General features: G+C 46.1%; 2 protein-coding genes across 2 annotated transcripts; both read right to left on the bottom strand.

Annotated features, from left to right (window-relative positions):
• Positions 1–759: 759 nt before the first annotated feature.
• On the bottom strand, positions 760–2044 carry LOC108150754. Its single transcript, XM_017279048.2, has 2 exons — positions 1934–2044; positions 760–1878 (listed from the first exon to the last, which is right to left on the bottom strand). The coding sequence occupies exons 1-2, from the start codon at positions 1938–1940 to the stop codon at positions 1112–1114; spliced, it is 774 nt and encodes a 257-aa protein (XP_017134537.1). The 5' UTR covers positions 1941–2044; the 3' UTR covers positions 760–1111.
• A 14330-nt stretch (positions 2045–16374) lies between these two features.
• LOC108165248 (pollen-specific leucine-rich repeat extensin-like protein 1) lies at positions 16375–19794 on the bottom strand. Its single transcript, XM_017301286.2, has 2 exons — positions 19573–19794; positions 16375–19462 (listed from the first exon to the last, which is right to left on the bottom strand). The coding sequence occupies exon 2, from the start codon at positions 19434–19436 to the stop codon at positions 16659–16661; it is 2778 nt and encodes a 925-aa protein (XP_017156775.1). The 5' UTR covers positions 19437–19462; positions 19573–19794; the 3' UTR covers positions 16375–16658.
• Between the last annotated feature and the right edge of the window lie 1094 nt (positions 19795–20888).

The raw sequence follows: 20888 nt of genomic DNA, 5'->3' as shown, positions 1-20888 counted from the left end.
AATTGTAATGGCAATTCAGACAGAAAGGACAACAGAAAAAAGGAACCGAAAGCAAAGGAAAACAGAGAGAGAAGCGATGCAGAGAGGGGCAGGAAAAGGAAAAACTAAATTACCAGAGGGCTACCATGGGACAAATTTGTATGGGAACTAATCGTGTTAACAGAAACTCCTTTAAAGTAGAGGAATTTGATCAGAGTAGAAGGTTTGTGAGGGTTCAGTCAACCTCTATTCATAGTGTGGTATGGTATGGTATCTATAATCAGGATAACTTTGATTTAAGTACACTCCATCACTCCATAGAACTGTATATAGTACAATAGTTCTTTGGGCCCATAGGACACATACATAAGTATTGCAATGGCTACGGCCATTCCACTAAGCTGAAAATTGTATTTCCATACCGTATTGCCTGGGAAAAGTCAGTCGGAGCTCGATGCTTTTCGGAACAGAGACCATAGGCCCTCCGTGCCCATTCATTCCCGAACAGATCTTCCCCACACGACGTCCTACTTTGGTGACACTGTAAAGCGAATGTTGCATCTTAATGTGACGACGTGCAGAAGCGTTCAGTCAAATGGACCGTTTATATCGAGGATAAGGCCACTTTCTGATTAAATCCCTTTCAGCCCCATTGTGAAAATGAAAACGATCCTGTGTGGTTTTCCTTGATTCTTACAGAGGGATCTATAAAGTGGAAAATGAGCTCTCACGTATTCGGATCCACGCTTAATATAATGCAGCTCTTCAGAATGTTGTGGATGAAAAATGAAAAAAATTGTTTATTTCTTTTGATATCTAGATTTTGGTTATAAAATTAACAGATGAACGAATGGAAACAATCGAATCGAACGGGAATATCTAAGACCATAAGCTCCCTGCCAATCCCACAGTGCGGCCACAGGACTTCCCAGAGACTGCCCCCGCAAGGTCAAAGTAATTACAAGCAAACAAAGTTTGAGGCATGCTACAGGGGGGACAGAAAACAGAAGACAGAAAACAGAAGATAGAAGATGTTCGTTGCCGCGAAAACCCTATTAAGATCTGCGCCGTCCATTAAATGGAAGTGTATTAAGTGGCAGAAAAGCTGAAAGGCGGCCAGAGGGCAGAAGTTTCAGTGGAACCTTTCATTCGCCTTCTGCCGGGCCAAACGGGCGCGTCGGTACTCCAGCCAGCGCTCCTCCATATCGTTCTGGAACTGTAACATCTGATGGCAGGCATCGATCAGTGGACGGATCTCATCGTGGTCCTTGCGACGCTGATCGGAGTGGCCCTGATGATCCTCAGGCTGCTGCTGCTGCTGCTGCGGCTGCTGTGCTGGCTTCTTTTTCTGTCCACCGCTCAGGCGGTGGTTCATCTCAGGGGAAAGTGTTTGTGTGGGCTGGGACCTCCGCTGGGGCTTCGGATCATTCATTTCCTCGAACAGCAGCAGGTATGCTTCCGGATCGTCTTCCATGGACGTTCCCAAAATTAATCTTTTCAGCCAGCCAAGAAACTCCTTTAGCGGTCCTCTCTGCGACTGGGGCTGTGGCCTCTGCCGGTTCTGTGCTAGTTTCTTATGCACATAAAGATCCATAAAGAAGTGAACCAGCTCGATGGTATCCGTGGTGTTGCCTTTCATCAGCTTCTGCACACAAAACTGGCGCGAAATGCCCAAGCGATTGAGAGTCCGCATCAAAATATCATAGTTCCGCTGCAACACGGCAGGGGGACCCACATCCACCACAGCCTCTACATTGAAGGAGTCGGGATAAATGCAATAAAAGAGTCTGCACCAGGCCGCACCATTATTTAGCTCCGACATCGACCGGTAGTCGCTGCGGAGCATGATGTTTATCCATTTTAGTAGGATCTTAGGATTCGTGGGATGTCCATGGGTGCCTGCAAGCAAAAAACACAATAGAGGTGTTCTTAAGCAGAGAAAGGCGTTCCCTACCAGGCATTTTTCTTGGTATTCATTCGTTGAAAAGTTTAGAAAGTGTGTTAGTTTTTATTTACTGATTAATTTGTCATTTGAAATTTGATTCAAAATGCAGGCTCCTTAGTTTTCTGGAAGAGAAAACTACTGTCATTTACTGCAGAAAACTTGTGTTTTCCATTACTTTGAGATGGGACCTGCCTTAGTTTCTTCCTGAAGGATTGTACAATGAAAGAAAGAATGCTTTTATATTCGATTTTTCGTCCTTTGAAAAGGACTCTCCACAACCCAAACTTCTATCATATACTAAGAACACTGCAGTTGATTTTTGAGAATTTTTTCGATGTTCGCTCGCGACCACTGCGAATAACAATTATTTTCCAATGTGAGTATCGTCGGTGAGTGTATATACGTTCTCCAATTGGTTAAAATCGATGGAATAATGAAGAAAGAGTATTATCTTCATATTTAGGAACCCATTTTGTCAAATTTTATAGAGAAATGTGTCTTCCCCACATCCGAGATCTCTTTATAGCAAGACGGTAGCCCGACGCACAAGGCTATATTCGTGAAAAATCATCCCAATAGCTCGAGTTTTCACTTAATCCAGTGGCCTGCTCAATAGCCCAGATCTAAATCCCATTGAAAATCGATGGGCTCTGTTTAAAAAACACTGGAAAAGTAGGAGTCTGCACCAAAGGGATTGGGTGAGTCTTTGGGAGCGCGAGAGGTCGGAGTGGCGCATGATACCTTGCCAGCACCTACTAAATTTAGTCGAGAGCATGCCAATACTTATTAGGAATATGATAAAAGCTAAGGCCCTTTGGAACAAATTTTTTTTAAAAAGTTATAAAAGTAAAAAAATTTGAAACGTGCAAAAGTGGATACATGCTCTTTTTTTGAAAAAATTAAAATCTCTTAAGGAAAAGGATCTCTTTGAATTGAAATTGTTGTCTTTTTTCATTCTCAATAAATTAATGAATCTTTAAAAGAAATCACAAGGATTGATTCATTTTTAAAGATTTTACAGGCGCTTATAGTGAAAAGTGATAAACATGTATCCACATGTGCTCGCCACTGTATGTAGATATGTTATGGTCATTATTTTCAAAATTTTGAATGCCACAGATTTTCGTCCATTGTGTGGGCGGAAGGGAGCGGGGTGAAACTTCGAAATGCTCTGGTAACAGTGTAATATTACAGGAATCTGGATCCAAAATTTATTTGTTCTAGTTATAGTCTCCGAGATCTAGGCGCTCATCGGAATGGATGGACAGACAGACGGGCAGACAGACATAGCTATATCGACTCGGCTATTGATGTTGACAAAGAATATGGGGTCCTTTATGGGTCGGAAGCCAGCCACTTCCATCACAAATCTTATATAGCCCTATCCCCTTCAACTACCAGGTAGAGGAACATAATATGGACAATCATCCACGATTAAAGACAATCAGAGTTCAATTAAAGCAAAGGAGAGAAAAGGAATTCCCAAAAAGGCAGTATTAAGGACCGAAGGATGAACCAGTTTCCATGCAATATGAAAAGGTTCCCTTAATTTGAGTCCCTCTTCAAGCCCATTGGCCTATTACCACCATTCAGTGGGGCGCAACCATTCCATGCCGCCTGCTGCTGCCATAAATAACTGGAGCTTAAAGCATTATAAACCGCATCTGCATTGGGGTGAGGGCGAGGGGGGACAATTCTTGCTGAGTCCTGCCTGCCACCCCCTCGCTCCACTTTTAAGCCTGGGAAATCATTTAAATTTTTCCTCATTTCTTCTCCTACTTTTTTTTCACGCGCGCGCTTTTCGTCAAAAATAAAGTTGGGCCTTGCATGCATTTATGCATGCGAGTGAGTTTTGCAGTGCGGAAATTTTTCTGCATTTGTGTGGCACGAGGCAGAAGGAGGCAGAAGTTGAGCCGATCTCGGGGCAGGAAGAGGCATCGCATGCAGTGGCACGCAGAGGCGGCGTGAGGCAGAGTGGTAGCGAATAAAAAGAGAGAAAATGGCAAACAATGAAATGCATTGAAAATTGAAAATCAATGAACTGTTATAATAACTTGCCGCAGAGTCGGAGCGAGCATCCCAGCATCCACATATCTATCTGCCACACACACAGACCCACAGACACACAGACACAACAGACACTCACAGATACTAAATGCTTAAATGTGTGCGAGTGCGGCTGCGAAGGCATTCGCATGCAAAGGCAAACTTCCAACTGCAAAAAAATTCCACTGCAAGAAACAAGAGACCAATTCGACAAGGAACGGGGAATACCATTGAAAGATCCATGATCGATTGACACCCATATAAAGAGTGATTTTCGGGACTAAACTATATTGTTTTCTCTGCTTTTATTAAGCTTTTCTTTTGTAGAATTTCTTGTGTTGCCAACAGATACACCTTCTTCTTTCGACGTCTCCGTGCGGTGTATTTCTCCCATTTCTCTGTTATTAGAATATCCGTAAGAGCTCTAAGGGAGAATTCGTTGAAGGGATCCTTCAGTGATCTACTTAGCAACGAATGAAAACCTTTGATAAAGTGATTTAACAGAGTAACCATTGTGCTCTCTCTGCTTCTCCCCACCTTTCTCTCAATTTATGTGTTTCTTGTGTTTTCAGAAGTTACACAGAAATTTGCCTGGAATTCAAGGGAATTCGAATTCGCGATTCCTGATTTCTCTCTCTGTGTAAGACCTGTTTTCCTGTCTTCATCCGTCTGCTCCTGGTCCTCGTCCTCGTCCTCGTCCGCTGGAGCACTATCAACTCGTGCGTGCGGTTCTCTCTCTTCATTAAACATATGTAACGCGTTGGGTTAACAATCGTTGGTAGACGGCAGAGTGCGGCCGGAGAGACCTGAGACCGGGGACCACGCGTCAACTTGGAGTCGGATGCAGCGATTAAAAATTAAATGCCGTCGTATTAACAAACAGCCATTCCCCACTGCTGTCTGGTGTTCTTTTTCTCCTTTTTTTGGGGAAAAACCGAAAGCTGAAAAAATAAAAAATAAAAGGGAATGGGGAAAGGCAAAAGGGAACAGAAGAGCAGAGCAAAGACAAAAAAAAAAAACTGAGCAGCCACACGGACAATGGCTGATGGAGTGGCTTGTGGGTGGGAGGGTGGAAGAGCGGACACTGGACAGAGTGGGAAATCCTTTGGTGCATGTAAAATGCATGAATCGCATGGGCGCCACGTGTGAAATTTATGCACATATGTTGACAGCACTTAAAGAGCAGAAGCCCCAGAAAGCGCTCCACTTGAGTGGCCCCGAAAGATAGACAATTTCAAAGATTTGGCCGCAAAAAGCCAATGGCCTTAAGAGTGGCTGGACCTTCACTTCAATCCACAGCTGCGAGAGGCAATCTTCGCGAATCAATTAGCATTGGCCAGAACTGGCTAATCATTCAATCACCCTGACCCAAAGGGCCACATTCTCACTCTGCAGCACAGCACTGGATCGGCCAGTCATGGCAGCCACAAAAGCTAAATAATAATGAATAATTAACGCGTAGACAACGAAGGACGCACATAGATGGCCCATGTGGGTCAGTTTGTGGAGCCCCGCACTCCATTAGCTTAAAACATCAATTTTCCTGAATTTTTCTCGCTCTTCCTTAACAAGCATTTCATTAGCCCCAATTCTGATGGCTCTCCTCCGGCAGCGGCGTGTGTGTGTGTGTGCCTTAGACTGTTTGGACAGCCATTACTGGTCTGGTTCTGGTCCTTTTTTAAAATTCATTTTGACATACTTTTGCCATCAATTTGTGCTTTAAGTTGGAATTTGAGTTGATAGTTCATCGGGAGGACAAGGACTCCACACTGGGGAGACTCTCGGTTGTAACTAGGTCTCTCCATTTGGTTCAATTAGCAGAGTTGCTTGTGCTCATCGACCAGTCGACTAATTGGCATCTCCCCACCACTGCAGTGGTGCACTGATAGGGTGGCATTTATGATACCCTCTAACCCTTGGCTGTGTCGCGAATCGTGCAGCAGCGCCCTTTGGTTGGGCACATATATTCTTGATCAGTAGGGACATTGGCATCTCTATATACTGGAAATCTATATTTACGTACGATGAGTTAGAGCATTTCGATTGTCACCTGCAACCGACTCCTTCTTCTGAGGCCAATTGCAATCGCTGCCACTCAATCACAAGCGATTGGGCTATGAATCAGGGCTTGAACTAGCTATATGTACCGCCTCCACTCTACCCTTCAAAGACAGAAAGGATATCCTGTGTCCATGAGGATTCTTTGCATTCTGCTTTGCATTTCCTGTGGCACTGTCTGCGGTCAAATGGCCATGGACACGGACACGGACGCGGGGCTCTCCACTCTCTCTCGCTTCGTGTCCTGCATACAAATGTGTGTCTCTCTGCCACTTGCTGGTCCCTCTGTTCGCCTGCCACTCTCTGCCACACTCCTGCACCACCACCTGGAGACGTTTCCTTGTGCTGGCAAATAAAATGCAAACAATGCTTGTTTCATTTGCGTAATAAAATATTTATACAGGTATTTAGTTGGTCGCGAAAAAAACGAGCAGGAAGCATGAAACAGGAAGAGCCGAAACCAGGGGCGATGTGGCAGAAGCAGCCAGAGAGACATGGCAGGACCGGAGCAAGAGATGTGGCGGAAACAGTCGGAGATGTGGCAGGACAGTATGGGGACTGTTGGCAAAAATTTAAGCCATCTTTCTTTAAACACATTTGAAGATCATTTAGGTAATTTATTGCCAAGAGACATTTCTGGGAAATTCGAAACCTATGTCAGATGCAGACAGTAGGAATGCTTAAATTTGGATTGGGATGTTGCAAAATGAAATTGGGAGTGGGAAGACATACCCTTAGTGCTGGAGAAGAATTTAGAAGGGATCATGGAACGGGGAGAAACTGTAGACTTTGAAACTCTTGGCCATATGCTTGGAGAAGAAGATGAGCTTCGAGGAGTTGATTTACAGACACTGAAGTGGAGATCAAGTGGAGATCCGAATACAGCACTTTAATGTCCAAGATATCGATTTGATCAGAGATCAAACTGAATTTTATAAGCATAGTCCTGGCAAAGATCGCCAATGTTCTGGAGAGGATATCAAACGTACACACAGAGACAAAATCCCTGAGAATCAGTCAGTATATATGTATGCTAGAAAATGATTTTTTAAATTTATAAAATATATTTTATATCTCGATACCAGCGATACTCAGCTGGTGGAACCGTTTGGGCGATTTTTATACCCGGTACTCGAAAGGTATAGGGGTATTTTAGATTTGTGTAACACCCAGAAGGAAACGTTTTCGACATCATGAAGTATATGCGTTCTTGATCACCAATAATGGCCTAGTCGATATAGATATGTCTGTCTGTCCTTCCGTGCCGATGATAACCGGTATTTTAGAGACTATAAGATCTTAACTTATTTTTAAGCCAAAGTGAATTATGTTTAACTTGAATATGTTTTCCTCTGAAAACAGAATATCTTCCTTTTCAACATGTTATTTTTCTCTTTGCTCTAATAAAAATCAAATGAGGCTAGGACCAGAGAGAATGAGAGGGTGATGGGGAAACAAAAAACGTCTAGACATAATTTCTCAGTGAAGACTCCTCCTCTGAGTGCTCTCCCTGGACGTCCAGGATAAATCAGCGCGTATTTTTGCAGCGATTTGCCATAGCTCATAAGGGACAGAGACTCAGACAGAGACAGAGAAATTGCCCTCATTTATCATGTGGTGGGGGCAGGGCTTAACCGCCAACCCCCCTCAATCCCAGTAAACAGTGCCGCCCCAAGAGGGCATTGCAAGAGATTCTGATGCTCCTGATGAAGGCTATACAACAGTTGAGCCACAGTGTTTAGATGGAACCGATTCTTCAAGTCCGAGCTGAGCCGCGTGAAAAAGGGCAGCATTACTATCGGCCCATTGAGGAGTACAGCAGATCAGCCAGATTGAGCACTCAGCGAAGGCGAGTCCAATACATTAATACCGATGAAACCTATCTAAGTCAGTGGGTCACATTTAAAAGATTATGAAATCGAGAAAGCGTAGCTGGAGAAGACCAAGAAGAAAGATGAGCTGGGGAGGGCCAAGGAGCAGGAATAGCTGCGACGTCCAAGGAGCAAGTGGAGATGTATAAGGGAAAGGAGCAAAAGGAGCTGGGTAAGGAGGAAGAGAATCTAGTGGAAATGGCGATGGCACAGTTACACTGCAGAAGAAGCCTAGGAGAAATACATGTTCAGCAAGAACAAATAAATTTCAATGAACATATTCTGTATTACTCTCATTTTCTCTCTCATCACCTGTAGTTGCGATGGACGGAGCGACCTCCTGGACACGTGGGTCTAAACTGTTCTCTTCAATCGCAGCCGCGGATTGTCAATAAAAACCAATAGGTTACTGCAATAGGAGAAGTCCCTGGTTGACTCTGTCTTACAAATGTTGGGCATCAGAAGAATAATTCGTAATTATTTCATTTATTCGCTAAAAATACTTAGTAGTCCCGACTATGCGTAAGAGTTGACTGTAATATCATTCTCGCAAGAGCTTTACCAGTGATGACGACATTGAGTACCTAATATCTCAGAAGGAGTCAGGAGGATTACTTACTTATATGCCACAATATTGGCAATAGAACCCCCAGAAAATAATCTCCAATTGCCAGCTTCACATTGAATACATTTTGAAGCTCCTCATCATAACATAAGAGGTGTCGGGACGGTTCCCAGGAGCTGCTGATCTCGGGGAAGCCCTTCCACGTAGTACTTTCTTCTGTTTGCGCTTCGTCGGCATTGTGTCTGCGGGATTAAAAAGTGGCAAACTTCCTTTACCTTTACCTTAAGTAGAGGCGGCTGCCAGGCTCTCCAGGAGCCCGTAATTCTGGTTTCGGCCCGCTTGGGATCTTTCATTTTCTTCGTCCGTCTGAGACCAAGGTTTGCCGTCTTTCGGGGACATATTGTGGGCATTTCTGAAAGGTCAGCTATGAAGAGCGACCCCAAGGAGGAGCAGAACAGGTGTTCCACCGGCTCTTCCTCTTCCTCGCTTCTACAGCTAAGACAGCGGTCATTATATGGGGCGCCCAGCCTGTTTGCGTGGGTGCCTATTAGCCAATGCCCTGTGAGGGATCGTATTACAGCGCTGCACCTTTTTCTGCGGAGCTTGCAGAGCTCGGAGGTGCACTTTCTATCTATGTTCGATCACTATGATAAGTGTACAGGATGCCATTGGCATACGAATATACTCCTTGTCTTGGGGAGGGGGATTTAAGTCCCAGATCTGGCCTATTCGCCTGCTATACAGCTGCCGTCAATGTCCCGGTTGCCCGGCACCCATACATGGCTAATAGAAAATTGTAGAGCCCTGATTGCCATTACTTCCGCTTGGAAGACGGTACAGTGATTTACGTGCCTGAAGGAGTGCCTCATTTTTAGTTGTTCCGAGTAGAGTCCTCCTCCGACCTTGTTGTCGAGCCTCGTAGTCACCCGATATACCCGATACTCATATATTCGATTTGAGGTAGAAGGCTGTGTGTAACACCCAGAACGAAGCGTTTCCGACCCTATAAAGGACCCCATATTCTTGATAAGCATCAATAGCAGACTGGATATAGCAATTTCTGCCTGTCCGTCTGTCTATCCGTCCGATAAGCGCCAAGACCTCAGAGACTATAGGGGCTAGAGCAAACATATTTTTAGTCCAGACTCCTGGGTCAGATTTCGTTCGAAACATTCCGCCTGGCAAATTACGAAAATCTGTGGAATCCACCACTTCAAAGAAAGAAGAAAACCAAAAACGGAGAATCATAGAAAATACGTACATTGCAATTTGGAAGTATGTGAATGTGATCTACAACATTCAAGAGATTTCATTTCGTCGCAAAGTGTTGGTGTTAGGAAAAACTGTACAGAAATAGAAGTAAATGAAGATTTAAAAAGTTAAATTATGAAAGAATCATATTTAATCGGTATCTCGAGGGGTACCGTCACTACATTGGGACCTAGAGTGTTGCCTATGATGATCCCTACCTCCAATATACTTACGTACATATGTAAATTTTATTCTTTCGCAGTACATCTTTGAACTCCTTGTGTATCTACAGATTATGTTCTGGCGATAGATGCATTCGTTTGTAAGGGCCATCTGCACTTTTCTTTACTTCCGTTTTCCATCTTTCAAGCGTATATTTTATACATATATTTTATATACCATCAATCCCTTACCAATTTTTGGGCCCCAAGCCACTTCTACTTCAGGGCGTAACGCTATCTTCAGATGTCTGCGTTCTTCATTGATTGCGGACCAACATCATACCGCTTTGCGTTGCATGTTGCTCACGTTGCATCGACGACTTCTACGTGCTTTATCGCCCAGACGCTAATTAATCTACAGCGCCTGCTCCATTGTTTTGTCTGCAGCATCTTCGTGACCTCCTGGTTAGCCCTGTCCCGCCTGTTCCCCACGACTTTCTTCTCCTACTGTTTGGACACGTTTTTTGCAAAACGAAACTCAAGAAAACCAGAAATTCCACATCCCAGAGTGAATCTTTGCATAATTTCTGTTTACAATAGTCGGCATTCCATACCATCTCTCCGCAAAAACTACAAGATACCTTTGAAAATGAGTAGAGAACATGAGGATATCATTTTGGACTGCAAATTTGTTGTCCCTCTGGTTGCAATAATTATGTAATCCCCAGCCAAAGGGCAGCTCTATATATTCCATGGCTGCTGGTTAGACAGATCTGCCAAGGGCCATCTTGGAACTGAAGGGCACCCTGGAACTAGATCCCGATCAAAGTGATCAAGGAGATGTTTTCAGGAGGCGCAAAGCTTGTACCTAGAGCGGCTGAAAACTTCATTGCGACTCGGCATTGACCACATAAGAATAAAATAAAACCATAAAACAGGAAATTCTCATCTGGAGTGGCCAAATGTCGTCGGAGCCCCTCACGAGTCTCCTGCAAAAATTCATTCGAAATTCGAATTCATTCAAATTCATTCAAATTCATTCTATCTTGCCTTGTATTGCACTGTACGCCGCATCTGCCATATAAAATGTATTCAGGCAAACCTCTAGTGCTGATTAAGAATGCACTGAATAGGTTTCTGCCTGTTGCATGCGAGTATACCGCTGGCTTGTTGCAAGTGCGGAAAGCCTAAGCGCGTACGTACATTTGGCGGCAGCGCGTATGACATCCCCTGATGGCTAGCCGCCGTCTGTGGTCTGTGGCCATAATCCTAACTAGCCGTGGCACACAAAAAGCCCATTTTAATGTGCGGTCAACAGTCGGGGGCAATGTCTAAATTCGAAATGTCAGAGTTGTCAGCGCTGTCAGCGCTGTCAGCGGCAACGACACTGCACCGACGGCGACAACAATGACAACAATGACTACGATGACAACGACAATGGCTGCTGCTGCTGCTGCTTGTGCCTCTGCCGCTACTGCTGTTTGACGACAATTAGAGTTTTACACAAATAATACATAATAATAATTACGCAAAAGCTTTCAAACACAGCCTCTTTTGCCGCTGCCGCTTTTTGGGATCACCGCGGGGTCAGGCCATGAACATGAGTAGGCTTAAATGGCACCGCCCCAAAAGGGCAGCGGGTGTGCAATGCAGCGGACCTTGACCCACTCCGACGATACAGCAATGAGAGTTCTTTTGAGAGCATCTGCAGCTTCAAAATGTGTTCGATGATCCGATTACGTTATAAGGGAAAAAATAGAGATTGAATTTTAGGTTCCAGTAAGCATCTTATTTTGAAAAGAACTCCTCCTGGGATGACCAAGGACTGCTGTAACAATCCATTTTCTAATGAAATGAATGGAACTCCTAGAATTCTGTACATTTTGTACACTCTTTACAGAGACATTTCCTTCAGATAGGCTTCCTCCTGAACTTTTGCCACAAATTCAAGCCCTAAGCCGACATGCAGACTCGTCTTTAAAGCTGCTTTAAAACAACTTGGAACTAGGATACTCTGGCACTGGTACTGGCACTCCGTTGCTCATACATATATCAACCATTCCATCTCCGTGGCATCCGCGGCAGTGGAATCCCCGAAGTTTCGGCTTAAAGACAATAAGTTTGGGGGCCAGAGCCGGGCTGGGGCTGGCGGTCCGGGACCAATGTATGCCAGGGAGTTCGGTGTGAAAGCTAACCCCGAAAAATTGTCAACGCGAATTACTGGCACATTTTCGTAAGCGATGGGGCATGGGGCAGAGGATGCAAGAATGGGAAGGGGGGGGGGGGGGGGGGGGGGGGGGGGGGGGGGAAAGGGAATGGGAGGCATTGATAGTAATTGCAAGCAGCATGCACAATTGCAGCGAGGAGCGAGAACGAGTCGCGTAATAAATCCATAATCCGAGGCGACAATTTGAATCATGGCGCTGTAAATGCGTTGCGTTTGTGGGAGGGCAGTGCCAGTGGCAGGGATCCAGCAGTGGCAGGGTTCAGTGGTAGTGTGGCAGTGTCGCAGGGTAGCAGGGTAGCAGTGGCAGTGGCAGGGTCGCAGCTGCAGGCATTCAAGCGGCAGCGACAAGACAAGACAGTTGCAGTCTCTGGCTCGGGAGCTTCTCTTTTTATGCTCCCCTTTTGTTTTATTGCATTTCACTTTGTCTGTCTCGGGCTCTGACGCCAAACCCATTTCATTCTCATTCTCATCCCCATACCCCGGCCGCTCGGATTGTAGCATGTGAAAATTGCATTTTATGCTCCTTCGCCTCCAATCCCTAAGAACCCAAGAACGCCCATCCCACCATCCGATCCCTCTCTCAGTATTCTCTCTTTCTGTTTGTCTTTTCCTCAGCAGTTAAAATAATCATAATAAAACAAGTGCGAAGGCTAAACGCGAGACTCCGACTAGCAGATACCCAGGATCTATAGGGACAGACCGCTCCCACATAATAGTAAAGAACCAGTTCATGTTGGTGGATAATAATGGAAAGGTACAAAGGTACAGAGCACTGCAATATGGTTTGAAGATCCACTTTTATCTGATCGGTATTTCTTTGGGAGATACAAGGAATGAAAGAGATTCGATAGAGAATCAGGCGTACTGGGAACTTGTTTACCACTATTTGGCTGCAGAATAGAGAAAAGGTCAACAAATCAAAATACATAACACTTTCCAAGATGCAGACCCACATATGTATGTAGCATATGTACTAATGTAGCTAATGGTGATCTAGAATCGGAGAGTCATGTTAACCTTTTACTCCTACGTCATTCCGAGGGTATTCAAAAACAAAATCCAGGCACAAATGCGCCTCCTTGGCGGACCAAATCCCCAAGAAGGAATGTCAACATTTGCCAGCCAAGTGCACTTGGCCAAAAGAGGGTCAGATGTCGGAGCAGATGGAGGAGCAGCAGGCAGACTGTCCTGGGACTGGGACTTGGCTGTCGGCTTAGTCGCAGTTATCTTGATCACAGCTAAACAATCGATTCAATTTGTCCTTAATGAAGTCCTGGACGTGGACGTGGCCTAGCCTTTGGCCCCTCAGAGTTTGTCCGATTTATTGGCAGCAGATTGGATGGCAGCCAAACAAAAAAAATCGAGAAGACCCAAGCGGCCCGAAGGTGAAATCAATTCAAAATTTGCTTTGATTTACATTTCTCAGAGGGCCTGACTCTTCTCTTGCCGCACACATTTAATTAATGCAGCTCGAGAATTAGTTGCAACAATTTTGGCAAACATTTTCCGCTTCATGTTCGGCACAGAATGTTGTCGCCAAGGCGATTGACATATCGTGCGAATGGCCATTGAACTCTGAACCGAAACGGAGACGAGCAAGGCTCGGGACTGGGACTAGGGCTGGTTTGGGGCTGGTTCTGCTGGCCAAAGGTAATCACACCAGGCCACAACGCATGACTGACAGCCACATGGCATGACTTATTCAAGGCTCAGCTCCGCCCCACAATCGACATCGACATGGACATGGACATGGACATGGACATCGACATCGGGGCAGTGTTCTGGCATTAACCAGCTGTGTGTTTTGGGCAGGGCCGTATAATTAGCTCGATTCCGGCTTAGAGCGGGAAGTGGAATGAAGAACGGAGACTGGAGAGACCCTCATTCAATGTCTGGCTTGGGGCCACTGCCAGGAATTTCAATATGCCATACATGCTGGCACAGTCCGCTCTCTTTATGGCATATCATTTGGGACAAGTGTCAGACCGGGGCTGGCTGGTCTTTCGGATGCCCCTTATAATCTTCCGAGTATTGATTCCTCTGGACTGGGTGTATTTGCATGTACATATCTTTCCAGCAGCTTTAAGTGGCTAGTGGCGCAAGTTAAAGCTCTTCGAGGGCATATCCATTATCCGGCAGCTCATCCAGACTCGTTTCTCTTTCGTTTCTCTACCGATTTTCCCCCGTATTTCCATGTGTGCTTGCCAAAATCAAGCCGCAGCCTGACTGACTATTTTGCATACGCAAATACAAGTACATAAATTGAAATTCGTCAGCGCCTTGTCTTCCAGCTCTCTCCAGCTCGCTCCAGCTCCAAAACACTCTTCAGCTCTGTGCACACAACACGCATGTAAATCGCCGTCTTACAACAAAAATGCCACCTGTGAGGACTGTGGAACTGTGTGGCTGTCTGGGGGGCCCTGTCTGGGGGGTAGTTACAAAGCTTAAAGGTAAATTTGCCTTTCTATCTTTTCCTTTTTGCCAGCCCTGTCGAACGAGTGTAAGGGTATAACAGCCACTCGGCAAACGAGACGTTTCCGTGGATAGTTATTCAGGGAAAAGGGTATCGTTTAGTTCATAGAAGGGGAGTCTTTTGGCAATTGTTGTCCATAAAGTGTGTGTCCCACTCCCTTTTGCATATTTACAGATTTTTTCGTTTCATTTTATTGGCAATTCAGAGCCGAGAGAACCGTGAGCCAAATCGATTGCTACCCCTCAAGAAGTGGAGGCTGTCGCTGACCCTGGCATCGCCTCGCTCTAATGAGTCCCTGCCCCAACTAGTCGCGGCCATAAAAATGGCCAAAGTGTTTAATCAACCCAAACCCCTTGGCCAACCATCCCTCTGGCTGTGGGTTGTGGTCTGTGGTCCATCGCTCAGTGAAATGGAATTGACTGCCATAAATCAGAGCCCGAATATGTCGAGCTCCTACTTAGGTGACGGGGCTCTCGTATTTATGGCCTGGACCAGCTGCGGTCAGAGCCTTGACCTTTTTTCGTGAGCCGCTTTCGGATGGGTGGGGATCGGCGGATTGGCTCCCTTCCACTGCCGCCAAATGGACCTCCCAGGCATACACTGTGGTTAAGTTTAAGGAGAATGGTCTGAACATTAAGCACATAAAAACCAATCAAATGGAAGAGAGAAAAGCGCTGCTGTGGCAACCCAGACCACCTGCCCCGGCTCTGACTCGGCTCTGCTCGGCAGTCACCCAAAAATAGTCACAATAAAATGCCAACTGCCAATAAACGTCAATAAATCAAACAATTGAGCGCGCGGCCAAGTTTTCTGACGGCGTGCGCCAAATAAGTCCAATGTCCACTGGCTACCGTCCACTGTCCCATGTTCCACCTGTCCCAATAGTGCTCCCCAGAGCAGGCGAACAAAAGCAAGTCCCCTCAGTGGAGCTTTGGAACATTGGAGCAATCATTGAAGCAAAAAAAGAGAACCAAGAGCATGGACATGGATTTCGCGGCATGAACAGGGTGGGGGGGAGGTGGGGTGGCAGCAACTGGAGACTGGGGAGACACACAATATAGCATGTTGCTGCTACCCAGCTTGGAGATGGATAATCGGAATGAAGCGAAACACCATCTAAACCATTTAGAGGAATGCCACATTTGTAGTAGTTCTCCCTTCTAGTGGGCCGCTTTAAGCAGTGTCAGAGGTATAGACATTCTAGAAGGATACAAATACAAATACAAAAACATATACATGGCGCATCAGCTGGATATATCTCAACGTAGCTTTGCCGATAGTGTGGCTTTGGCTATCTTTGACGGGGATCATGCCAAGGCGGTGCGCCTGTCCTGCCCACAGAGCAGAAGCTCATACTACGCGGCATCTTGTACCGCCAGAAAACTCGTCGCAAACTGACGCTAAAGATAGTTCTGCAGATGTACTCTTTGTGCTGCCCAGGGCTTATATTTATACTGGCGAGGTCATGTATCAGTCCATAAAGCTCGAGCAGCTGAAGAAGGCGCAAGCGGATATCCAGCTCGTGCTGCACCGCTGGAAGCATTGCCTACGGGTGCATCTCGTGACTCCAGGGATCTCATGAGGTAGGTCCAGCTGTCGCCCGTCTCCGTGTCGATCTTAGCCATAGCCCTTTGTCTCATCTACATGTTGCTTTTATGCTTCAACTAGAAGAGAGAGTGTGATCTATGGATGGGAAGTACACTCTGAAGGTGCTGCTATGAGGCTGCGAATAAACCCCATCTCTGGCTGGAAAACTTCGTCGATTGGTCTTTAAATAAATGAAACAGGCAGATCACACACAAATTTTTATTTTTATTTCTTTTTTTTTTAAACTAGTGTTGGGATTTTTTGATTGATGTAATTGAACAAATGATTTAATTTGGAATTTAAACATTTTTCACTGATGAAAGCCGAAATGTGAGGATGTAAGTGAAAGTGCCGTATTTCAATCTCGATCAATTTTGGGTTACTTTTTCACGAAACAAACAACAGAAAGTTGCACAGAGAAGATTTATAAATTCTGTAAGGGCATAAGGGAGGCTGCTGCTGCTCCCGTTCTCCCATGTTCCAGTAGGATTTTTCTTACAAAGTGTAAGTGGCTGTTAGGGGGGAGTCCTGCTGGGCCATGTTGTCCCTGTGCTGCAGATATTGCAGGACGTAGCCGGCATTGGCGGGCAGGCCATCGCGCAGTTGCTTTCCTATTTCAAGGATCCTTTTTTCATTGGTGCAGTCAGCGGTCCAGAGCGCAATCTTGTCGTTCATCAGGCCGATGTTGACCACAGTGCCACAGAGGTCGGTGCTGTGCTCGCAGTTCTCGCCTATCAGGGAAAGCAGGCAGTACTCCCAGAAGAAGTTCATTTCAGCGGTGGCACTCTTGGGAAAGCTGACAATCCATCGGCCCCCGTTAACGTTCGCCTCGTCCTCCCACATGGGGCGAATGCCGGCCTTGAACATACAAAAGTCGCTCCCGAACTTAATTTGCGATGGCGTCTTGATGTGATGGTAGAGACTCCAAAAGTTCTCCACGGTCTTAAAGCTCGTTATCTGGTGCAGCGCCTCCTCCCAGGTCTTGGCGCGATCGGGCTCCACATACCACATGGTCCATTCGTGGTTCAAGGGGTGCTGAGGTAGCGACACCTCCTCCGTTGCGTGCTCGTCTTTTGGACCCTCCTGGTCGCCTTCGCTGGGATCAACTTGAGTTTCAGTCTCGGAATCTGTTTCCCCGTGCACTGAAGTGGAGGTGCTAATGCGTTTCAGCACAGGGGTTCTCATCTGAATTAACGTCTTGGGTTTGCCGGTGTCGGTCACTGGGGATGCAACTGGGGATGCAACTGGGGATGCAACTGGGGGTGCAACTGGGGATGCAACTGGGGATGCAACTGGGGATTGAACTGGGGATGCAACTTGGAATGCAACTGGGGATCCAACTGGGAATGCCACTGGGAATGTAATTTGAGATCCAACTGAGAATGCAACTGGGAATGCAACTGGGTATGCAACTGGGAATGCAACTAGAGATGCAACTGGGGATGCAAATGGTGGTGAAACTGGGAATGTAACTGGTGGAACAACTGGTGATGCAACTGGTGATGCAACTGGTGATGCATCTGGTGATGCAACTGGTGATGCAACTGGTGATGCAACTGGAGACGCAACTGGGGAACACTGCAGCTTCGGGCTCTGATTAACGCTGATGCTCCCTCTACCCTTTTTCCCCATGGAGTTCCTTGAAGTGGGATCCATTGAGCCTGTACGCTGAACCATTGCGACGGCCTCATTCCAAGCCGGACTTTCGATCAAATTCCAAGACGATCGCGGTGGGGTCCTTCCCTTTTGTTGGGGAGCAGACGGCTGTACAGGGCTTTTCAACTCGAGCTGTGGCTCTCCCGAGTCTGCAATCCAAGGAGAACCGGCGACTGTCGTCCAGGCAGCCGTCGGCATTGAGACTCCTTTGAGTTGAGCTGGCAGTGGGTTCTGTGCGCAAGGGTTATTCTTCGAGCCACCCTTTACACTCTCCTTACTGATAATGGGTTCTGCATTCTGGTTGCATTGCCTGGCAACCACGTTCCAGGATGGATACTGGGACGAGGACACATCAGGCGTCCGAGTTGCGGGTTGTGCCGCCGGTGACGAAGATCTTTTATCCTCACGGAGAATAATCTGGGGCTGTGTCGGGGCTGCAGTCGTCATTTGGGTCATTGCTGAGATAATGGTACGCTGCAGCGGCGCCTCTGGGGTCGGAGGGGCGCAGTTCCAAGAGCCACCCGCAACCACGTTCCAAGGCGCACTCTGGATTGGGGTCATTAGCTGGGGTACGCCTTTGCGGTGACTCTTTTTGGCATAAACCTTCAATCTATTCTCCTTTGGGGAAGACTTGCGGCCCCGGCCCCGATTGTTCGTAAACTTCACATGAACATTCCAGTCATCTTGCGGCGGCACGCGCGGCCGATCCACACCATCCCGCTGAACGGGGGTCTTTGGCTTGACGACTTCCAAAGAACGCCTGTTCAAAGGGATGGTTGGGATGATGAACTGTGGCTGAGTTGATGGTACAGAGGTCTTGACGCTTCTTGGAGCTGTATTTGCGGTGATAGAGTTGTTCTGTGTGTGCGACGTTCCAGATAAATTCTCCTTCGATAGATTCGTCTTTGTCAAAGGACTGCGCTCAGTTGCAGTCTCATTAGAGCCACCACATCTTGTCAAAATTGGAGTCTCTATCAGTTGGGAGGATTTCTTTGATGATCCTTTCTTAATAGAGCTGCCACATCTTTTTAAAATCGTCCTTAGCTGTGGACCGACATCTGGATTATCGTTAAGTGGGGAAGAATCATTCAACCTCGTCAAAACAGACGAACTATTCCCATCAGAGCCTTGACATCTTTTCAAAAGTGGTATGTTGGCATCTGGTATCGATTGCAGTGGCACAGAACTCTGTGAGTCAGTTGGTCCGGCATTTGTAATCTTCTTCAGTGGGTATAAGTTCTGGTTGACACTCTTAACGAGGATCCCCTTCAATGGGGCCGTAGTTTTAGGCAACATTGTGTGTTGCTGCTTTGCTGTGGCACTCTGGGCACCCTGACTATCGCCTCCGGACCCCATTGTGGAAATATCCTGGGGCTTACTGTCATTTTTGTCAAATTTATCGGATTTTTTTTCATGAGTAAATTCCCGGGTGGAATCGCCAGCTGATCCCTGTGCAAAATTCTCCTGGGTGAAGGCCACATGCGATGATTGCATGGCGGCAGCTGCCTCGTTCTGGTGCCCTTGCTCCACTACGGTTGCTTCTGTGTCCGTTATTGTTGATCGTTTCAGTATAATTATGCGTCGATCGAGTTGCATATCGGGTCCGTTCGAATACATTGCGCACGGAATGGCGCGAGTGTGCTCTGGCCGGAACAGAAAAAGAGAGAGACGAGGAAAGAACGATTTCGAAAATGTTTTGCGAGAAGAGGTACGGTTTCAGAGAAGCAGGAGAAGCCCTGACAATAGCTCTTACCTTTAGTGAATAGCACTACTCAAATTACTGTTAATACGAAGATTGAAATAATTCGTTTAAGGAATTTCTATATTTCACACGCGTTACAGTTTTTCCGTTTTATTTTATATTTAAACTAAACATTAAAATCGAGCACTGGTACTGGTTTCATTTATATCGATGTTTCAAAGTGAAGCTCTACTTTTGTACTGAATAAAATATACGAGAACCGACATGACGTTACCAACATCAAAGTCTGAGGATATACTGATATCAAAAAACCGATCTTTATTTTCAATTGGTGGAAATTCAGTAAAATATTGATAGATGTATTTTTCAGAGAACGTGTGATCTTTAACTATGGACACTCGTTACTCGATACTAGTAACTCTTTACTAGTTACTAATGAAACGCAATAGCTCATTTCTCGCTAAATGGGAAATTAATAGCCTCAGAGATATTGATCGTACATACTATGTACATGTCAATATGTATCGATACCGCTGATCTCTCGTTACTCTTTACTGGTTAATACATCCTGCTCTCTCCGCTGAAAATGGATGGGCACCGACATAAGTTCCTCACCCGCTCTTACGCCTGGAACGAAACGGAATGTGTGTGAAATTTTCTTTAAGTTCGCCTTAGAGAAGAAGGAAGACGAGACCCCTCCGCACGAACAAGTTCCACTCGAGCTGCAAGCTGACCAGACCTCGACCCTAGGAACGTGTGCCAAGCAACTTGCCAGAACTACGGGAACAAATATTTACACACACTCGGACTCGAGTGGAGGCGACACCACACCACACACACACACACACACACACACACACACACACAAACAAACACTCCCGTACCCTCGTACCCCCGTAGCCGCATCCGCATTTGATGGAGGAACAGGGCAACACATCACGCATTTCTTATTAGCCTGCCCTTTGGGAACGCCTGGACGAAGTTGTGCTCGAAACTTATTACGGTTCGAATGAAACGGAACCGAATATCGGGCATAAGAGGGAAGTAAACGCCTACAAACCGATACTGGAGATACTCTTTCTAAGGGAACAGGAGAGTCATCTTCAAGGAAGTAAGAATGTCAAAACTAAAGATTGCGTCAAGCCGAAGAAGCGCAGACAACTTCCCAGCCGATCGGCAGTGGGGAGCTGCTGCAGGACGCGCGACGCGTTTAATGGCCGCTTACATGCACAAAAGGATAAACATTACAAGTTTAAGAGATAGAGAACATAGTAGGTTCGACTCGACAGAGGCTTTGACATCCTTCAATCTTCTATATTTGAAAAACTATTGCGAAACAAACGGTCTGTCTTTTTCCCGTGTACCTC

This window comes from Drosophila miranda, chromosome XR (assembly GCF_003369915.1).
Source record: "Drosophila miranda strain MSH22 chromosome XR, D.miranda_PacBio2.1, whole genome shotgun sequence".
Lineage (NCBI taxonomy): Eukaryota > Metazoa > Arthropoda > Insecta > Diptera > Drosophilidae > Drosophila > Drosophila miranda.
Note: the sequence above shows the minus strand (reverse complement) of the source record. Positions and strands in the feature narration are given on the sequence as shown.

Coding starts and splice junctions, on each gene's coding strand:
- LOC108165248 (XM_017301286.2), bottom strand. CDS start 19,436: ATGTATTCGAACGGACCCGATATGCAACTCGATCGACGCATAATTATA.